Source organism: Bos indicus, chromosome 5 (genome assembly GCF_029378745.1).
Source record: "Bos indicus isolate NIAB-ARS_2022 breed Sahiwal x Tharparkar chromosome 5, NIAB-ARS_B.indTharparkar_mat_pri_1.0, whole genome shotgun sequence".
NCBI classification, from domain to species: Eukaryota; Metazoa; Chordata; class Mammalia; order Artiodactyla; family Bovidae; genus Bos; species Bos indicus.
In genome coordinates, this window is record NC_091764.1 from 109,191,032 (window position 1) to 109,209,200 (window position 18,169).

Sequence of the window (18,169 nt, forward strand, 5' to 3'; positions counted from 1 at the left end):
GATGAAGGTGACGATGATTATGATGGTGATGACAGTGACATTAAAGGTGATGGTGACTGGTGATGATGGTGGTGGTGATGGGGGTGATGGTGGTGGTGATGGGGGTGATGGTGGTGGTGGTGATGATGACAGTGGTGGTGATGGTGCTGGTGATGGGGGTGATGATGGTGACGATGATGATGGTGATATTGAAGGTGATGATGGTGACAGTGATGATGATGGTGATGACAGTGACATTAAAGGTGATGATAACAGTGGTGACGATGGTGCTGGTGTTGGGGGTGATGATGGTGATGATGATGATGGTGATATTGAAGGTGATGATGGTGACAGTGATGATGATGGTGATGACAGTGACATTAAAGGTGATGATGACAGTGGTGATGATGGTGGTGGTGATGGTGCTGGTGATGGGGGTGATGATGGTGATGATGATGATGATGGTGATATTGAAGGTGATGATGGTGACAGTGATGATGATGGTGATGACAGTGACATTAAAGGAGATGATGGTAATGATGATGGTAATGATGATGATATTGAAGGTGATGACAGTGATGATGCTGATGATGTTGATCATGATGGTGATAATGGTGATGATGATATTAAAGGTGGTGATGACAGTGATGATGGTGATGATGTTGATCATGATGGTGATGATGGTGAGGATGAGGATGATGATGTTGTTTTTGATGACACAGATGATGGTCACAGCCACACATGCTAATAGGAACAAGCAGAGATGACATCGGATGTCTGTCGTCAGGAGGCCTTCCTTGGGTGCAGCCCAAATTGTTTTCTCTGACAGTGACTTCTGCTTCCTCACAATTCCAACAGAATTAGTAACTGGATTCCCAAATCTTCCAGAAATTTTTCTAAGAGTCAAAACAAAACCCAGGAGAGCATGAGGCTGGCAATGAGGGAGCTGGGGTTCCTGTACACTCAGGCAGGCCATCTTCCATGTGGGACATGCAGACCCCTCCATTGGACCCACCCAGTTGCCCACCCGACCAGGTCCTCTTCCCCTCTTGCTCAACCTCCAGCTCATGTGTCACTGCCCGAGGACGTTTCTTCCACCCTCTGGCCATCGAAGTGGGTGGGATCTTCATGACACCCTGTGTCTTCCTTGAAAGCACTTAAGTAGCTCATGATTCCATGTCAATTAAGTGGTTATTTGATCCATGTTTGGCTTCTTTATAAGCTCTCTGAGGGCGAGGCCTCCAGGCCTCATACTGATCACCTGCCCCCATCCCTGGGGCAGCAGGTGGCCCATGGAACATAGTTCAACAAATGACTTTGAGTGAAAACAAAGGCATTGGGTGTGGTGACCCCAGAGTCCTCCCATTCCAGACAACTCTGGTCCATCCGTGAGAAGCTTGTACCCACCACCCAGTGCTAAGCCCAGACCTCCCCCTGTTCAGTGATCCTCAGCATCACTCCCTGTGGAGTTGCAATCAGGTCTCCTGGTCGTTTCTGTTGCTTTCCCACAGGTTGGTAGGAACTGTTGAATCTGAATAGTTGGGGCGTGAATGTGCCTTTGTAGCTGCCAGCCAAGAAGCTCTAGGTCCACTCTGAACAATGAAATCCAACAATATCAGCAGAGACCTCTGAGTTGGGGTCTTCAGTGGTTTCTCCCCGCCACCCGCCCCTTTATGCCAGGTGACCTGGATCTGCTTCAGACACATCTGCACGTGCGGTTCGGCCCTCAGGTCTCACAGTCCTCTTTTCTGGGATCCAACTCATGGAGTCATTGCCACCCCGCCCCCACAACCTGCCGTCACCCCCAGGGCCCTCACAAACCATCTCCTCACTGGAGTGTGGCTGGATGAAAGGATCCTGACCTGATGAATCAAAAGAGCCGCTCTGCCCTTGCCACGCATCATCTGGGCCAAGCATCACCTATAGCCGACACCTCCAGGCCAGTGTCAACATGGTCTTGAAGGAAGATGCCGGGGCTGGTTTCCATAATCGACGGTTCCTCTCAATCTTCTAAGGGAAAACACCATGCTTTGCGTACTCAGACCCTCTACCTCTTCCCTTCTCCTGGAAGTCTGAAGTTGTCCTCAGCAGGAAGGCAGACAGTGGTCTGGGCCTCACGGCAGCGTGGAGGGAGAAAAGGAAAGGCAGTGCATGCAGCTCAGCTTCTTCTCCATCCTCACCTGATTGCAGCATCCAGCGAAGCTGCTCCTTTGAGTCCCATCTCCCTGGAAAGCTTGCGGCTGGGCTTCCTGGCGTGGGGATGGGGGTGGGCAGGTCATCCCTCACGAGGAGGCCACCCACACGAGCTGCAGATGAGACTGGACTCCCAGGTTGTACACTGTGTGCCAGATGGAGCTGTCTGCTCCATGTTCCTGCTGTCACCCTAAGTCCACCTGTGTTTGTCAGGTCTCACGTCCTTATTTGGGGCCAAGAGCACATACTCACCATGGGCGTGGCCCTTAGCGATCTCGTGTGATCGTGTCCACGGGGCCCTTAGTGGTGTCCTGTCCTCGAGGTGCTTCCAGGCTCGTCTGGATCCATGCCTCCTCAGGGACCCTGTTCATTGTCCCATCTGAGGAAAGCACTGGGGTGCAGAGATGTCGCTGAGTTCTCCAGGTTGGATTGGGAGCAGGAGGAGCCTGTTGCGGGGATAGCTATGAGCCGGTTCCTAGGAGAAGCTGTTGAGACTTAGGTCTTGACAGCCAGTTATGTGCGGGGGTGCTGCAGAGAGTGGCGCTGAGAGAGGGGCCCTGGTAACACCTGTACACCCCTTCTTGGCTGCTGCCAGCAGTGGGTGGACAGGGGCTCGAAGCCTTTGCTAGACTGGCCTCAGAGGCAGTGGGGCCCCCTGGAAGCAGGGCGAGGCCCTGCCTTCCCAGAGCATGTCATGAGTGTGTGCTATTGCTTCACCGATGCGGGTCTTTGACACTGAGGGGCAGGGCCAGGGCACATGGAGGCACTGGGCACAGTCGTGCAGCCCCAGCCTGGAGTCAGGCCACCAGCACTGAGCCCTGTGCCGCTCCACCAGCTGTGATGCCTAACCTCTCTGGAACTCACTCTTCTCCTCTGTAAGGTAGTTACTGACAGTACCTACTTCCCTGGTTGTGCCAGGGGGGTTGGGGTCGTCTTCCTGCCCCAGCAAGTCTTCATGCCACATCGATGAGGGCTGGGGGCTTCGGTGCCCTGGAGTCACTCCTCATCCACTGGCTGAATCCCCACCAAGGCTCCTCCTCCATGAGCTCATCCAGTCACTGCTTGCATCCCTCGGGGATGGGAGGCTCACTGCCTCTCAGAGCATCCTGCTTCGCCTTAGGTCTGTTTCTTGGACAGTCTGTTTGTGTTGAACCTGAATCTTCCTGGTTTGCCCTGGCTCCAGTCCTGTGGTCATGCTGAATGCCACCACTGTCCTTCAAAATAGCAGGTTAAATCCTATGAAGGTCATTGACAGCCCCCCTCTGTGCCTGTGTGCTTCCCACTCCACGGGTCTCGTCTTTTCCCGATGACACCCCTCGGTGTCTCTGGAAGATACGTGAATGAACGGCATGACTTCTCATAGCAGCCTGTGCACTGAGTCCCTGCTGCATGCCGAGGGGCACAGATGAGAGGACGGGCGGCTGGGACTGTGCATCAGGCAGGGAGAAGCATCCACGGGGGGAAGGACACTTGCAGACATGGGGAGGCTGCAGCTGGAGAGTGCGTTGTGGGCCAGAGTCAGGGGCCATCACCTGGAGAACGTGGGTGGCAGCGCATCAGAAGACTGGACACTATGCGCTTGTGCTTTGAAACGAGCATCCCAGCTGCGACGTGGAGACAGCGAGCTGAGTGACCGACCCAGCGGCCACAGTGTCCAGTAATGCACTCCAAGAGGCTGGGAGTGCCTCCCTCCGGGGGTGGGACCACGGATGAGTTCTTTTTTCGTCCCCCTTCCTCGTGTTTTCTCATTTCTCTATAATAAGCATTTCCCATCTCCTTCATGATGAACATGGATTATTTATGTAGTAACAGTTACTTACACTTTCTAAAGTCCTGCAAAAGCGAACTGGCAGGACTTGGTATGGTTGGAGGCCCAGGTCTGATCTTGGTGCTTGGGGAGGGAGGTGCCCACCACTCTGACAGGGATGGGTGGGAGCAAAGCATCGGTCAGGAATTCTACAGCTCCGATGGTGGCCGGAAACACAGGCATGACTTCCTCTGGGCATCTTCACAGCCAGGCCTGCAGGCCCTGGGGGCTCGCCTGTCCATTTGAAGAGCTCCCTGTGCCAGACTCGGTGACAGCAAAGCCCCCAGAGCTTGGTGATGGCAGCAGCAGCCTGCACTTGGCTGTCTCAGGCCACATGTGCTCAGCATCAAGCAAAGTCTCAGCGATAAAGGGCCAGGAGAGTCCACAAGTCCCCATGTTCACAAAACTCAGCCCAACGTGGGAGGGGGGTATCAATGTTTAAAAGCCACTTAATGAACATGTGACTGCAAATGGAGACTCAGCTCTGAAGGAAAGGAGTGGTTTCCAACAAGACCTAGAAGAAAGGGGGTGGGCCTTGGGCCGAGAGCAGAAGGATAAGCTGAGGGAGTTACGGAAAAGCGTCCAGGCTGAGCGAACAGTGCAGACGATGGGGCGGGAGGAAAGATGGCAGGTCTGAGTCTGAAAGAAGCACTGTTGGATCAGGAGTCCAGAGAGGGAGGGGCCTTGGAGGGCAGGAGGACCCTCCCCATCCTGTGTCCCCCTCTTCTCTGCCACGTTCCCTTCGTGGCCTGGACAGCCTCCTCTAGGGATGCCCCCAGCAGTCACCCTGAAAGCCAGCGTGCAGCTCGGCTGTCAGCTTCCTCTGAGGCTCTGCACACCTGGCCGCAGTGTGTACAACCTGCTAATTAACAGAATCCCTTGGATGGGAAAGCATCATGTTCTACGGGGAGGCTGCGAAGCCCTCTCATTAATTCGCAGGTGAAATTATTCTGGCTTTTCTCTTGCTTTGCTTCCTCTCCCCAGCTCGCTAATGGCTGGGGTGAGTCCTCCCAATTAGACTTGTGAACCCCTCTTCTCCAGGTCATGAAGCCTCAGGGACCCCCTCAGGGCACAGGGAGGGAGTGCCCAGCCTTCGGGCACCAGTGCCAAGGGCAGTGGGGGCAGAGGGGTGACACCCCCAGTGCAGGAGAGGAGGAAGTTTATTCCTGGCTGGTGGATGGGTCTGAGACTAAGTGCCCTGTGGGGGATGACTCAGAGGTGGGGGTCCTAGCGTCTGTGTGACCCTCCACACAAACAGCCTGGACAAGAGGCAGGGAGCCAGCCCTTCCCCCACTTCTGTCCTGGATGTGGAGATGGTGTCCCCCTGTTGACAGAAGGCCTCCTGGCACCTGGAGGAGGTCTGGGGGGCTTGCCGGCAACCACATTTACAAATGAACATGTGCAGCCTCTTCTCTGAACGAGGAACATTCGGGGATGATTTTACGGTTCAGCTTATAAGCAAGGGGTCCTTCTTCCTGTAAGACAGCAGCATAGGCCTGAAACCCCTGGGCGCTGACAAGACCTGTTGTGAAAGAAGCTTTTTACTTACTCTTTTTTCCCTGAAAGGATCAGGGGACTTCAGAACCCATTTGTTGAGGTGACGCATGCAAACCAGAACTCCCCCTCTAACTACGCTGAAATGCGCCAAGACAACTCCACCTCCGTCACTAGGATCGCTCTCCTCCTCCCCAGCTGAGAGGCCCTTAGAAGGACAGGGTCTGCCCGTCCCGCCCTTTGGACATGGCTCCCGGGGAGGTTTGTAGTCAGGCCCACCTGGATCCACTCCCGCACCCCATCCAGGTGTCACTCTGACTGTGCAACCTGGAGCCTCGGTTTCCTCACCTGAAACTGGGCAGCGAGACTCTCACGGGAGGTGAGGCTGAGCAAATGGCCTGAGCTGCGGGCAGCGGGGTTGACAGCAGGAGCTTTGTCGTTGCAGGTCTCCAGGTGGTCTTGAATTCCATCATCAAGGCCATGGTGCCCCTGCTGCACATCGCCCTGCTCGTGCTGTTCGTCATCATCATCTATGCCATCATCGGCCTGGAGCTCTTCATGGGCAAGATGCATAAGACCTGCTACAACCAGGAGGGCATTGCAGGTAAGGCAGGAGCCATCCTTCCCGGCCGCTGGGGAGCCTTGGCTTCCGGCATCCGCATTTCCTCTGCCAAGAGAGGCAGGAATTTTATTTTATCTCTAGGGTCTAACGTCTGTGTTTACTAAAATGAGTCTTTGTTAAAATAGCTAAACATAAGCTTTGTCCAGCTCTGCTGTGTGTGTGTGTGTGTGTGTGTGTGTGTGTGAGTCACTTCAGTCGTGTCCAATTCTTTGAGAACCCATGGACTGAAGCCCGCCAGGCTCCTCTATCCGTGGAATTCTCCAGGCAAGAACACTGGAGTGAATAACCATTTCCTTTTCCAAGGCATCTTTCCGACCCTGGGATCGAACCCATGTCTCCTGCATTGCAGGCAGATTCTTATCCATCTGAGCCACCAGGGAAGCCCTGTCTGGCACTGATAAGCACTCTCTAAACAAGGTGCTTAGCCAACGCTGAATTTGTTAAGAATCAGAGCTTAGCTGGTGACTCTGTGTCCCCTCGTGTGGCTTATCATCAACGGTGCCCCTGGGAGGAAGCCCCGCTCAGCCGGTAGGCTCACAGCCGTGCGTCCTTCTCACCTCTAGGGTGGCCTGGCTCCTCTGCCTCAGTGTTTCTGCCTCCCGTCCGGGGGCCCCCAGTCCAGGTGAGGAAGACGGCCTGTGACAAAACTCCTTTCCTCCGGGAGGTGTGGCTATCCACGTCCCTCCCCTAAGCCAGTGCATTTAACAAGCCATTCTGCTCACTGAGTTCCCCCCTGGTAGGACTGGAGTTTGGGCTGGACAGACACCCCACAGACTGCAGTCTTTAGCTCCTAACATCTCAGCTGGACTTAAAAAAAAAAAAAATTTAAATAGAAATTGACAAGGCTTTTAAACAGACAAAGTAGTTTAGCACAAAAAGCTTATTTAAAACAATATACTCCGCAAAGGAGTGAGCCGTGTTCAATATATGTGACTTTTTTCAAACAAGATCTTTAGTCTTAGTTTTTTGGCGTCTTAGAGAAGAAAGGGGAGCATCCTCTGAAGCCTTGAAGGACCCTCTGTCCCCTCCATGTCCATCACTTCTCACTCCCCTCGACCCAGGCAGTAAACTAAACCCAAGCCCCTTGTCCTGGGGTGTGGAGGAGACATTCAGTGGAGGGAGTGACATGAATTATTCAGAAACCAAAGCAGACCACCTGACCTGTGTGGTCTGGTCAGCTTGGACCCCTGATCTGTGTGGTCTGGTTCGGCTTGGACCCCCGATCTATGTGGTCTTGCTAAGTCGTTTCAGTCATGTCCGACTCTGTGTGACCCCATAGACAGCAGCCCATGAGGCTGCCCCGTCCCTGGGATTTTCCAGGCAAGAGTGCTGGAGTGGGGTGCCATTGCCTTCTCCGCTATGTGGTCTAGTTTGACTTAATAGATCAACTGGGTCTTTGTACCCGCCACAGTTGAAACAAAACCCCCAAACTGTGTCAGAGATTCACACAATTGTTTTAACTTTCTTGATGGTGAGTCTAAGAGGAGACCGTTTTTTCACTGTAGAGAGCATTTCTTGGGTCATAATTATATAAAATAAACTGTCATTTAAAAAAAAAAAAAAAGCTCTTTTAAAATGGAAGGAATTGCGTCTTGACTTTAGCTAAAATTCTGAGATTTTCAGCCTTGCTTAAAGAAATACCCAATATCACAGTGAGTAATGTTCTCCCCCTTTAATTCAAAGCCTTCTTTTTTGGGGGCTCCATCTGTAGCTGCCCTGAACCAATACATTTACACTGACTGTGCAGCTTCCTTAGGGCTCATCCTAAGATCTGCCTGAGAGCGAGTGTAGGACATATAACGTTCATGCCATCATATTAAAATGGTCATGACCTGTCTGACCCAGACTTCTCAGGCCGGCGTAGGGATGTCAGGTTTAGAAGACCCCATCAACTGGGCGATGGGCCATGATTGGGCTCACCTGAGCACCAAGGGGGCAGGAGCATGGTTAGATTCCCATTGAGCAACCCGCTCCCACACGGCTGTGCTCCCTGAGCTGAGAGAGACACTCATACACACCCCCACCTCGAGGAGGCTTCTGCCCCGAACGATGGGGAGCAGCCAAGGCTGGTTTCCCGCAGGCGGCAAGATCCTGTGGGGCTGCGCCAGCACCGCCTGGAAGCCTCTGACTTTGTGGTCAGGCCGTCAGTGGTCTCAAATGGCCAGTAAATGGTGGGTGTGTTGGCCCAGGCCACGGGGCTCCTCTGTGCTGGATGGGACGGCCGTAGGCCTGACGAGCCCTCCAGTGGACCCTCTGTTCTCAGGGGACGGCAGGACTGGCCTGGCCAGGTGGATGGCCAGTCTGGAAACACACTGCTGTCCATCCCTGAGGGCAAACAGACCAGGAAATGTGCCTGCTTCCTCCCAGAAAATGCCCAGATTATTTATCTAATGTTTTATCTCCCCTGCCATCAGGTTCAGAAGAGAATCAGTCCCCACTGCAGAAATACAGTCAGTCAGGGAGCCCAAGGACAGACCCCAGGGACATGCTCCCAAGGGAAGAGCCCTGCCAGCCACACAGGAAGGGGACCTCGTTGTGCGTGGAGCCAGCCCCCCATGGGGAGGGCGCCCAGGACACTGGCTGCAGAGCCAATTCACCCAGTGCCCTGCACCTAATCCTGGGCTGGCCCAGGGACCCTCATCCCACAGTGGTGGGGGCTCCTTCCACCCACTCGGTGACCAGCGCTGACAAGGAGGGACACATACGGGAACCCAGACACACTCAGCACAGCCAGAGGGGGGAGGGCCCAAGCCCGAAACCTCTGACCCCCGAGGGTGGAGGGCCCAAGCCCGCAACCTTTGACCCCCGAGGGTGGAGGGCCCAAGCCCGCAACCTCTGACCCCCGAGGGTGGAGGGCCCAAGCCCGCAACCTTTGACCCCCGAGGGTGGAGGGCCCAAGCCCGCAACCTCTGACCCCAGTCCCCCTTTGCTTTGGAGACACTGGCATCACCTTTGGAAGGGGTGTCTTTTTTTAATTTTAGACTTTGGGTTGAATTCCTGAATTTCTCTGCAAATTGAGATTATGCTAAAGTGCCTGAGTGTCCTTATCTTGGTTTTCTTTTTTTTTTTTTAAGTATTTATTTATTTATTTAAAGTATTTATTTATTTGACTGAGCCAGGTCTTAGATGCAGCATGTGGGATCTAGTTCCCTGGCCAGGGAATGAACCTGGGCCCCCTGCTTGGGAGCTGAGAGTCTTAGCCACTGGACCACCAGGGAAGACCCTGTCTTGGTTTTCTTAAGGGATTTTACATCCAGTGATTTTTTTACACTTGAGACAGCTTTGTGAGCGTGTAGACGTGAGGAAACCTTAGGTGTCGAATCCACACCAGAAAGCTCTGGGCTGCCGGTGGACTGCTGTTCCGCCCCTGGGCTGCCCCTTCCAGTCCCTGAAGACGCAGCCTTTGGAGACACACGTTCCCTGATTCTGGAGGCATCTGCAAGGCGCCTTCCTTGTTCCTCAACAGACACATCACCATATGTCCATCCTTTTTGTCTCTGGTTGTCCCATCTGTTTAGTGGCGCTCGAGCCAGGTCACTCTGAATCGCTCTCCCAAGCGCAATAATTACCCCTGAGACTGGAAGAGAGCTGGTTGGCCGAAACCCAGACATGAAATCACTTTCTCTCTATTCACTCCTCAGATTTGGGGCCTCAGAAAGTAACTGGTTTTGTCTTTGGTCATTTCTCCCTGGAGCCCCTTGATGGCGTTCTCCCAGAGTCCCTGCTCCTGATGGTGTTAACCACACTTCCAAAATCTCTCTCATCGTCAGCTCTATTCTTCTGCCACAGACTTAATTTGGAACTTTCCAGAATGACCCCTCCTCTCTCACTTCTGCTTTGAAGTGGGGAGCCCACATGGCTTCAGCTCTTTCTCCAACCTCACGCTCCCACCTTCCTCTCTGGGAATTCACGGCTCTGCAGAAAACCCAACACATCTTCATGTTTAGATTAATTTCCCCTCACCCTCCAGGGCACGTTGCCAGGACCTGCTGATCTGTGTGTGTTCACATTTTCCAAGTGTTCCCTTTAGTGCTTTTTATAGACACCTATTTTTACCAGATTGTTATTGCTCCTTAATTGTTCTCGAATCTTTTTTTTTATTATTGTTCAAGACCGATTCAGGATAGCAGAGAGGCACTTGATCCTGCAGACCAACCTTCTGATTTATTTATTAATCATTTATTAATGAGATTGGTCCTCTCTCGTTTATTAATGAGATTGCATCGCCTGGACGCTGTTTTCTTTCTTAATGAGATTGCGTCCCCTGGATGCTGTTTTCTTTCCAGCATCCATTTATAAAGCCCCGAGAGCCGTGCTCCTCCCTTGAGGACACTCGGAACCCACTCTAGCAGCCTTCACCTTTTCCTCATTTCAGTTCTGAGGAATTGGAATGCAAGGAAAGCTGTCAGATCAGGGGTCCTAGTGCAAAGATTAGCAGCATCTTTACTGCACTAGAGAGCAAGACCCGAGAAAAAGAAACCCAAGTTTCCGCCTGTGGTGTTCACCTGCTCTTTTGTCTTATCTTTCATCTTCCCAGCAGTTTTGTCACAGTGACTGAACACGTCATCTCCTAGAAAGCCATCACTAGACCAGTGGACCCAATAAAATTTACGATCTGTTTGGTTCCTGGGTTTCCAGTCCACTTACTCTCAATTTCTAGGTGCTTGTCATCCACTTTCTTATGTATTCCTTAGGTCTGAGGCTCACTTTTCAGGTTCCACCCTCTTACAGCCTCCCATTACTTAACCTGACATCCAAATTTGCAAAGACTTCAAAAGTTCAGAAGTCACCAAAACAGACCGAAGTTCCTTTCCATGAAGGGGGTCTCCTGGGGGCCAGACCCCAGGGTAGGAAATGGTGCATACTGTCGTCCCCCATATGATTCAGGGACCAGGGATCCCCTGGGTCGTTGCACACACACCTGACCTGGAGCACCAGGCCTGGAACAAGCCAGGAAGCTGCTCTGCTCACAGCGACCCCAGCCTGTGGAAGCTGGCCAGCCAGCTGTCCATCAGTGGGCAAGCAGATAAACCCACAGTGACCTGTACATCCGTGGAAAGGAACAGACCATGAAACAATGATGCCTCATGAAAAAATATGGACCCAAAGCCACCTAGTGTGATTCCTTCTACAGGAAATTGCAAGGCAGGCAGATCCGTAGACAGACGGCAGGTGTGACTGCCAGGGGCTGACTGCAGACGGGGCTCGGAAATTTGGGGTGGTGGAAGCATTTCCAAATGGGTTGTGGTAATGGCTGGATGGCTCTATAAATTTACTAAAAATAACTGAGCTGTCCATGCTCACTGATGACTTGTCCGGCATGTAAATTATGTTTCGATGAAGCTGTTGAAAAGAGAGAGAAAGGCAAAAAGCCAAGACGACACAGGCCAGCGTGTGTCTCCAACCGCACAGCTCAATTCACACCCCAAAGGGTCACCCTCAGTGAAAACTTAGGATTAGTATTCCTCTGCTGTCATCCTCTGGGGAGTGAAAAGCTGTAATATGAAGCCACAGACTGAGAAGCAGCCCAGCAGCCAATAGCCTCGACATGGAAGTCCTCGCCCCCAATTACTTGGATTTGCCAGAAACCAGAGAGGACCCTGGTGGCCTGGAGTCTCCGAATGAAGGACGACGAGCAAACTTTCTCTCTGGGGGCACATCCTCGCTGCCATTTGAGTTGTTTGCTAGAACAAAGGTCCGTTCTGTCTATCCCTGTTTCTTTCTACAAGCCCAAGACGATAACCTTAATTTCTCAGAGTTCTGCAAATTCCACGCCATTACCTCTTGCAACTGGGACCAAGACTCTCAGTATTTTACCAAAATGGAAATTCTCAGCTCAGCCAAGTCTAGTTCAATCCACCAATGACCTCTGCATGAAAAATAGCCTAACTCACTGATTTCCTGGCACCTCTTCCTAGAGCATGGAATTAGCCTGAGCACAGCCTGCAGCCATGGGAGATGGTAAGCTGTTTCCTGGAAACGCCAAGAGGGCTCCATACTGGGGAGCATTCTTCCCATCCCCCATGGCTACTCTGTCCTGAGTAGAGGTCCAGGCGGTTTTTCTCTCCTGAAGACACAGGAGAAAAGGGCAGGAGGCAAGATTCCACGTGTCATGACCACGAAAAATACTGCAGTGGTGGTGTTCCCTGGGGCTGGGATAATGCTCTGTGAAAGTGAAAGTGAAGTCACTCAGTCGTGTCCGACTCTTTTCGACCCCATGGACTATAGCCTACCAGGCTCCTCAGTCCATGAAATTTTCCAGGCAAGAGTACTGGAGTGGGTTGCCATTTCCTTCTCCAGGGGATCTTCCCAAACCAGGGATCAAACCCGGGTCTCCCTCACTGCAGGCAGACACTTTACCATCTGAGCCACCAGGGAAGCATAATGCTCTGTAGGGGTTACTTTTTGCCTTCAGAATTTGTTCTCCGTCCTTCATCAAGAAGGCATCCTCTGCTGTAGAGTGACCTGCATCCCTGGTGAAGCAGCATGTTACATGCTGCATGGACCTGTGGAGAGTCAGAAAGTGTCACTGGGCAGGATCTCTGGCCAATTACATGAAAGAACCTTCCCATCCCACCCCCATACTGAGGGATCCCGAGAAAATTATAATTGAAAAAGACACATGTACCCCAAAGTTCATTGCTGCACTATTTACGATAGCTAGATCATGGAAGAAATCTAGATGTCCATCAACAGATGAATAAATAAAGCAGCTGTGGTACATTTATACAATGGAATATTATTCAACCATAAAATGGAATGCACTTGAGTCAGTTCTAATGAGGTGGATGAACCTAGAGCTAATTCTACAGAGTGAAGTCAGAAAGAGGAAGACAAATATCATATATTAACATATATCTATATGGGATCTATAAAGATGGCTCCAATGAACCTATTTGCAGGGCAGCTGTGGAAATGCCGACATAGAGACAGACTTGTGGATACAGGGGAGGAAGGAGAGGGCAGGACAAATGGAGAGAGTAGCATGTAAACATAGACACTGCTGCTGCTAAGTCGCTTCAGTCGTGTCCGACTCTGTGCGACCCCATAGACAGCAGCCCACCAGGCTTCCCCGTCCCTGGGATTCTCTAGGCAAGAACACTGGAGTGGGTTGCCATTTCCTTCTCCAATGCATGAGACTAGCATATGTAAAATAGATGGCCTGTGGGAATTTGCTGTGTGACACAGGGAACTCAAACTGGGGCTATGACAACTTAGAGTGGTGGTATGGGGTGGCCGGTGGGAGGGAGGTTCAAGAGGGAGGGGACATACGTATGCCTATGGCTGATTCATCTTGATATATGGCAGAAAACAATACAATATTTTAAAGCAATTATCCTTCAATTAAAAATAAATAAAATTTTTAAAAAACATACTGGGCAGGTGGGATGAATTGGGAAATTGGGAATGATTGACATGTACACTATTACTACTATGTATATAATAGATAACTAATGAGAACTTAGTGCTCTGTGGTGATGTTTATGGGAAGGAATCCCAAAAAGGTATGTATGTATACCTATGGCTGACTGGAGAAGGAAATGGCAGCCCACTCCAGTGTTCTTGCCTGGAGAATCCCAGGGACGGGGAAGCCTGGTGGGCTGCTGTCTATGGGGTCGCACAGAGTCGGACACGACTGAAGCGACTTAGCAGTAGCAACATAGCTCATTCACTTTGCTGAACAGCAGAAATTAACATAGCAGTGTAAAGCAACTATACCCTAATAAAAATTGTTGGGTTGGCCAAAAATTTCCATAATATCCTACTGGAAAACCTGAGCGATCTTTCTGGTCTACCCAATAATTTTTTGAAAAAACCCACAATGCCCTCACCCTAAACTCTGGCATTCCCACAGAAATGTCTGCAGATACTTGAGCACGAAAAACAGAAGTTAAGGCCTCCCCTCTGCGTTCCAGGATGCTTTTAGTCAGAGTGGTAGCCTCATAGTCGTGTCTTTCTTGGCCATTTGACGGGCAGCCTCGCCTCTGTCTTTAAAGTCAGTACAGGTTAAATACAGTTTTACAACACTCAGCTGAAAGCACTGAGCTTCTGGATTGACGACAACCTGGATGACACCTAGTGCTGCGTGTGTTCGCTTGTGTATGGGGCGCTGCTGTGACTGTGCTCTGCACTGTTGCTGCTGGGTCCTTTGCCATCCCACCCACTGATGTTCTAACTTCTCTCTTCTTTCTCTGCCCATCCCTTTCCCCCACCCCTGCCTCCTTATCTCTTCCCCTGGTCACTTGAGATGTCCCAGCAGAAGACGACCCCTCGCCCTGTGCCCTGGAGACAGGCCACGGGCGGCAGTGCCAGAATGGCACGGTGTGCAAACCAGGCTGGGATGGACCCAAGCACGGCATCACCAATTTCGACAACTTCGCCTTCGCCATGCTGACTGTGTTCCAGTGCATCACCATGGAGGGCTGGACCGACGTCCTCTACTGGGTACGTGCCGGGGCGGGCGGGGCGGGGAGCATCCGCCTTCCAGGGACGTGCAGTCGCACGCACACCGGGAGGAGTGAGGACCTTGATTTCTTCCAGGTCTTGCCTGAGAAACAAAGCCCATGAGCCTCTCTCTGCTCACCAGCCCAAGAGAAGTGTCACCGATCATTTGTCCTCCACAGTGGGAAGCGCTGGCACACAGCCCAGCGGGGCTACGGCCGACCTGACACAAGCGTCCTCTTGTAGGGCTTCTCCCGCCCCGTGCGTGTCCTGCCCGTGTCCCCGAGGGAGCGGGAGGGTACACGTTCAATTTCTAGGGCTAAAGAGAAAACTCAGGCCTGGTTTTCAAAGAGGAAAACATTTTTATTGAATTGTGCAGCATCGCAGCATTCTATTGTGTTTTACTTCTCATGTTGATCTTCCCTCGTTATATCATATAGTCCATCAGACAAACGCATAGCCAGCCTCTTCACTCCTGACAGAACGCTCTGCTGGTCATGTGATGTGTATTTAGAAATGCCACTTCTCAAGTGCCAACCAATCAGCAGTAGATCTCCTTTTACCTTAAAGATGCCCTTTTATCAGCCAGCAGCCAACACGACTTTGCCAGCGTCCGAGCTGTCGAGGGGCAGGTTTTCGTGCAGCCTGCCCTACAGGCAAACACACCATATTTGATCTGTCTTCATTCTGGCAGTCAAGTCCATTATTTGTATTAAAAAAAAAAACCCAGGAAATGTCATTCTTTGTAGGATCTCTTACTTCCACGTGAGAACTGATTTGCCAGAGCCTAGCACTGCACTCCAGCGTTTGGGCAGAAAATGCTTGTTGTCGGGCTTGAGAATACCATCGCGCCTAGAGTTTTGCAAATAATCAAGTGGATTTGGCTGCCCTGAAAACAGTCTAAGAGGCTGTTTGGGGAGGGAGGGATGCCAGGCTGCCAGGCTGGGAAGAACCAGAGCCAGGAGAGGTGTCCACCCCCGCCCCCAACCAGGAGGAGGAGTTCTGGAACCTCTCAGAGATGCTCTGCACACTGTGGGCATTGTGACTGCTAAACTGTTTTCAACAATTCAGAAGCCCTTTTCTCCCAGTTTCTGGGGGCAGACTGAGACCCTGCACTGCCGTGAAACGTGCGCCTCTCTTCATAGAACCAGTTTAAACTTGCCTGTGTGCCTTGAACCCCACCAATGATATTCAGTGTTCCCTGCTTGATAGGGGGTGCCTGGAATCCTGAGGATTCAGACACAACTACATCCAACTCAGGGCAGGGAAACTAGCTAGACTGCACTAACAGCGGTGGTGCTGTGGGAGCCCGGTAGAGTGGTCATGCAGCTTCACTCTCAGAAAGACACAGGTCTAATCGCCTCTCCCTCCAACTGAGATGAACACTGGCACACATCTCCCAGGCTCATACTCAGTAAGAACTTGGCTTTGAATGATTTGTGAGACAAGAGGAGATGAGCTTACTCTATCCGGGCAAGTTTAATTTCTTTTAGCAAAGCAGATAGAATTCAGAAGTGGCCCTAAGGAGTCCTTCTACCTTGGGTGGGTCCCTCTGGCCAGCCAAAGACAGAGATGTCCTCTGCCAATGGGCATCACAGGACACGTGGTCGTGTGGGACTGGGCTCGGGGGCCTCACCATACGAGCTCCAAACCCAGGCCCTACGTTGCCATGGAAACACCTCCCATGGCATCAAATTGAGGGCAGGACGGCAGTGGGTGGGTGGGTGGTGGTGGGGGAATAGGTATAATTTACTTTGCTGATGGCCTGATGTATTTTTGTGATCCTCCTTCATCCCTCCCTCCTGCTTCCCACCCCCCCAGCCAGATGTGGTCCAAGGAGGTACTGTCACAGTGACAGCCAGAGTGGGGGTTGAGAGGAGCTCGCCCAGCAACCAGCAATTTTCAACAGCTGTGTTGTGCCTTCCCCCTCTCCCCCCTCCAGTGCGGGGAGGTGGTGATGAGCTTGGGCAGGGCATGGCAGTGTCAGAGGTGGGGACAGTCCCAGCCCATGGGACAGCCTTCCCCTGACCTTCCCAGCACCTTCCTAAGTGACTGAGCTATGTGTGCATGTGTGTGTGTGTGCAGGCACACATGTGCATGTGCACACACACACACATACACACCCCTGAAGGCGAAAGGGAACCTCCTGGTGGGTATTTTGAGGGAGGCCCCTCCTAGCCCAGAGCGCCTGCCTGCTCGCTCTCTGCTTCTCTACTCTCTCTGGTTGCTCCTCCTTCCTCTCCTCAGGCTCCTTCTCCCAAAACCCACAGACTCTCACACCCCTCTTTGCTTTCCTATAAAACATGGAGCCCTCTAAGCAGGGAGGGGCCCGCTCCCCCACCCAGTGCAGCCGGGGGACAGACGCCAAGGGTCGGCCGGGGGACAGATGCTGAGGGTCCAGCCAGGTAACAGACTCCGAGGGTCCAGCTGGGGGACAGATGCGGAGGACCAGCCAGGGGACAGACACTGAGGGCCCAGCCCCAGCACCTGCAGGAGCTCCCAGAGGTCCCCATGCCCTGTGTCCATGGAGGGCGGGGTACAGGGCATCTGCAGGGAGGCATGAGTGTCCCCTGAGCCCCAAGCAGGGCTCCGAGCAGGATTTCGGGCACCTTGCACTTGAGGACTCTCAGTGCCTCAGCAACTGTCCATGAAGGGAACTCTGTTGACCTCTGCCCATGAGGCCCTCTGCCCGGGCCCCCAGACTCTGCTTCCCGTGTGACACAGAACAGCCATCTGGCCTGTGCCCTGGCCTCACCTCCTCCACCAGCACTCATCCCCCCTCCACTTCCTGACACCTCCTGTTTTCCCCAGTTGGTTTCTCCCTGACCAATTCTTCCGCTGATTTTTAAGAATTAAAGATTCAGCTTAAAACTAAAATCAAAAGGACTCCCTCATGAGAAATCACAAAAAGGAAAGATGTGTCTTTGCGAGCTTCTGCCTCAGTTTGGCTCCAGCAGGAATGAAAGCATAAGGTTTTAACTTTGCATAAGTCAGTGGTCAGCTCCACACTCACACGTGTGGACATGCTGGGAGGACATTCCTCACACACATGCACGGACACACATATATGCACACACATACACACATATGCATGCATGTGCGTGCATACACATGCACACATATATGCACACACATGCACACATATACCCATAGATATGCACTCGCACACGCATACACATACGCACACACATGTATATACACACACACGAGTGCACGTGCACACACATACATGTACGCACCACGGCCACTGATCTCTGGCCTTGGCGCTGCTGAAATATCCCTGGTTTATGAGGAAGGCCTTTTCCCTCCAAGCAGGTGGAATTGGGTGTTTGACCCTATCCTCTCCCGTTCCATCTCCACCTCTTCTCACTGCCTTAAAGGTGTCCAGCGAGCAGAGGTGGGGAGCTGAGCTCTACCAGAGAGCCGCTCAGGGTGAAAAGTGGAGAAGAGTCTTCATCACCCAGAGACGGCACCTGGCTCTAACAGGGATAAGGTAGAGAAGGTGTCAGGGTCCCCGGTACGCCCAGCCCTGAACCCTGAGTCTGCCCTAGGTAGGGCATTACTGCTCAGCACCCACGCAGCTTTAAACAGAGAATCTGTTACCTAAACAATAAACTCCTGGTTTATAAACA

At 52.2% G+C, this 18,169-nt stretch overlaps 1 protein-coding gene across 18 annotated transcripts in view; it reads left to right on the top strand.

Moving 5' to 3' along the window:
• Positions 1 to 18,169, top strand: part of CACNA1C (calcium voltage-gated channel subunit alpha1 C) — a 395,857-nt gene that overhangs the window by 260,415 nt on the left and 117,273 nt on the right. For 17 of the 18 annotated variants that reach the window (XM_070790347.1, XM_070790344.1, XM_070790345.1 and 14 more), the window contains exons 6-7: positions 5,919 to 6,077; positions 14,344 to 14,540. In XM_070790347.1, the coding sequence (XP_070646448.1) occupies positions 5,919 to 6,077; positions 14,344 to 14,540 (356 nt within the window). The remainder of the gene's footprint in view (positions 1 to 5,918; positions 6,078 to 14,343; positions 14,541 to 18,169) is intronic. The other variant, XM_070790338.1, reaches the window with a different exon arrangement.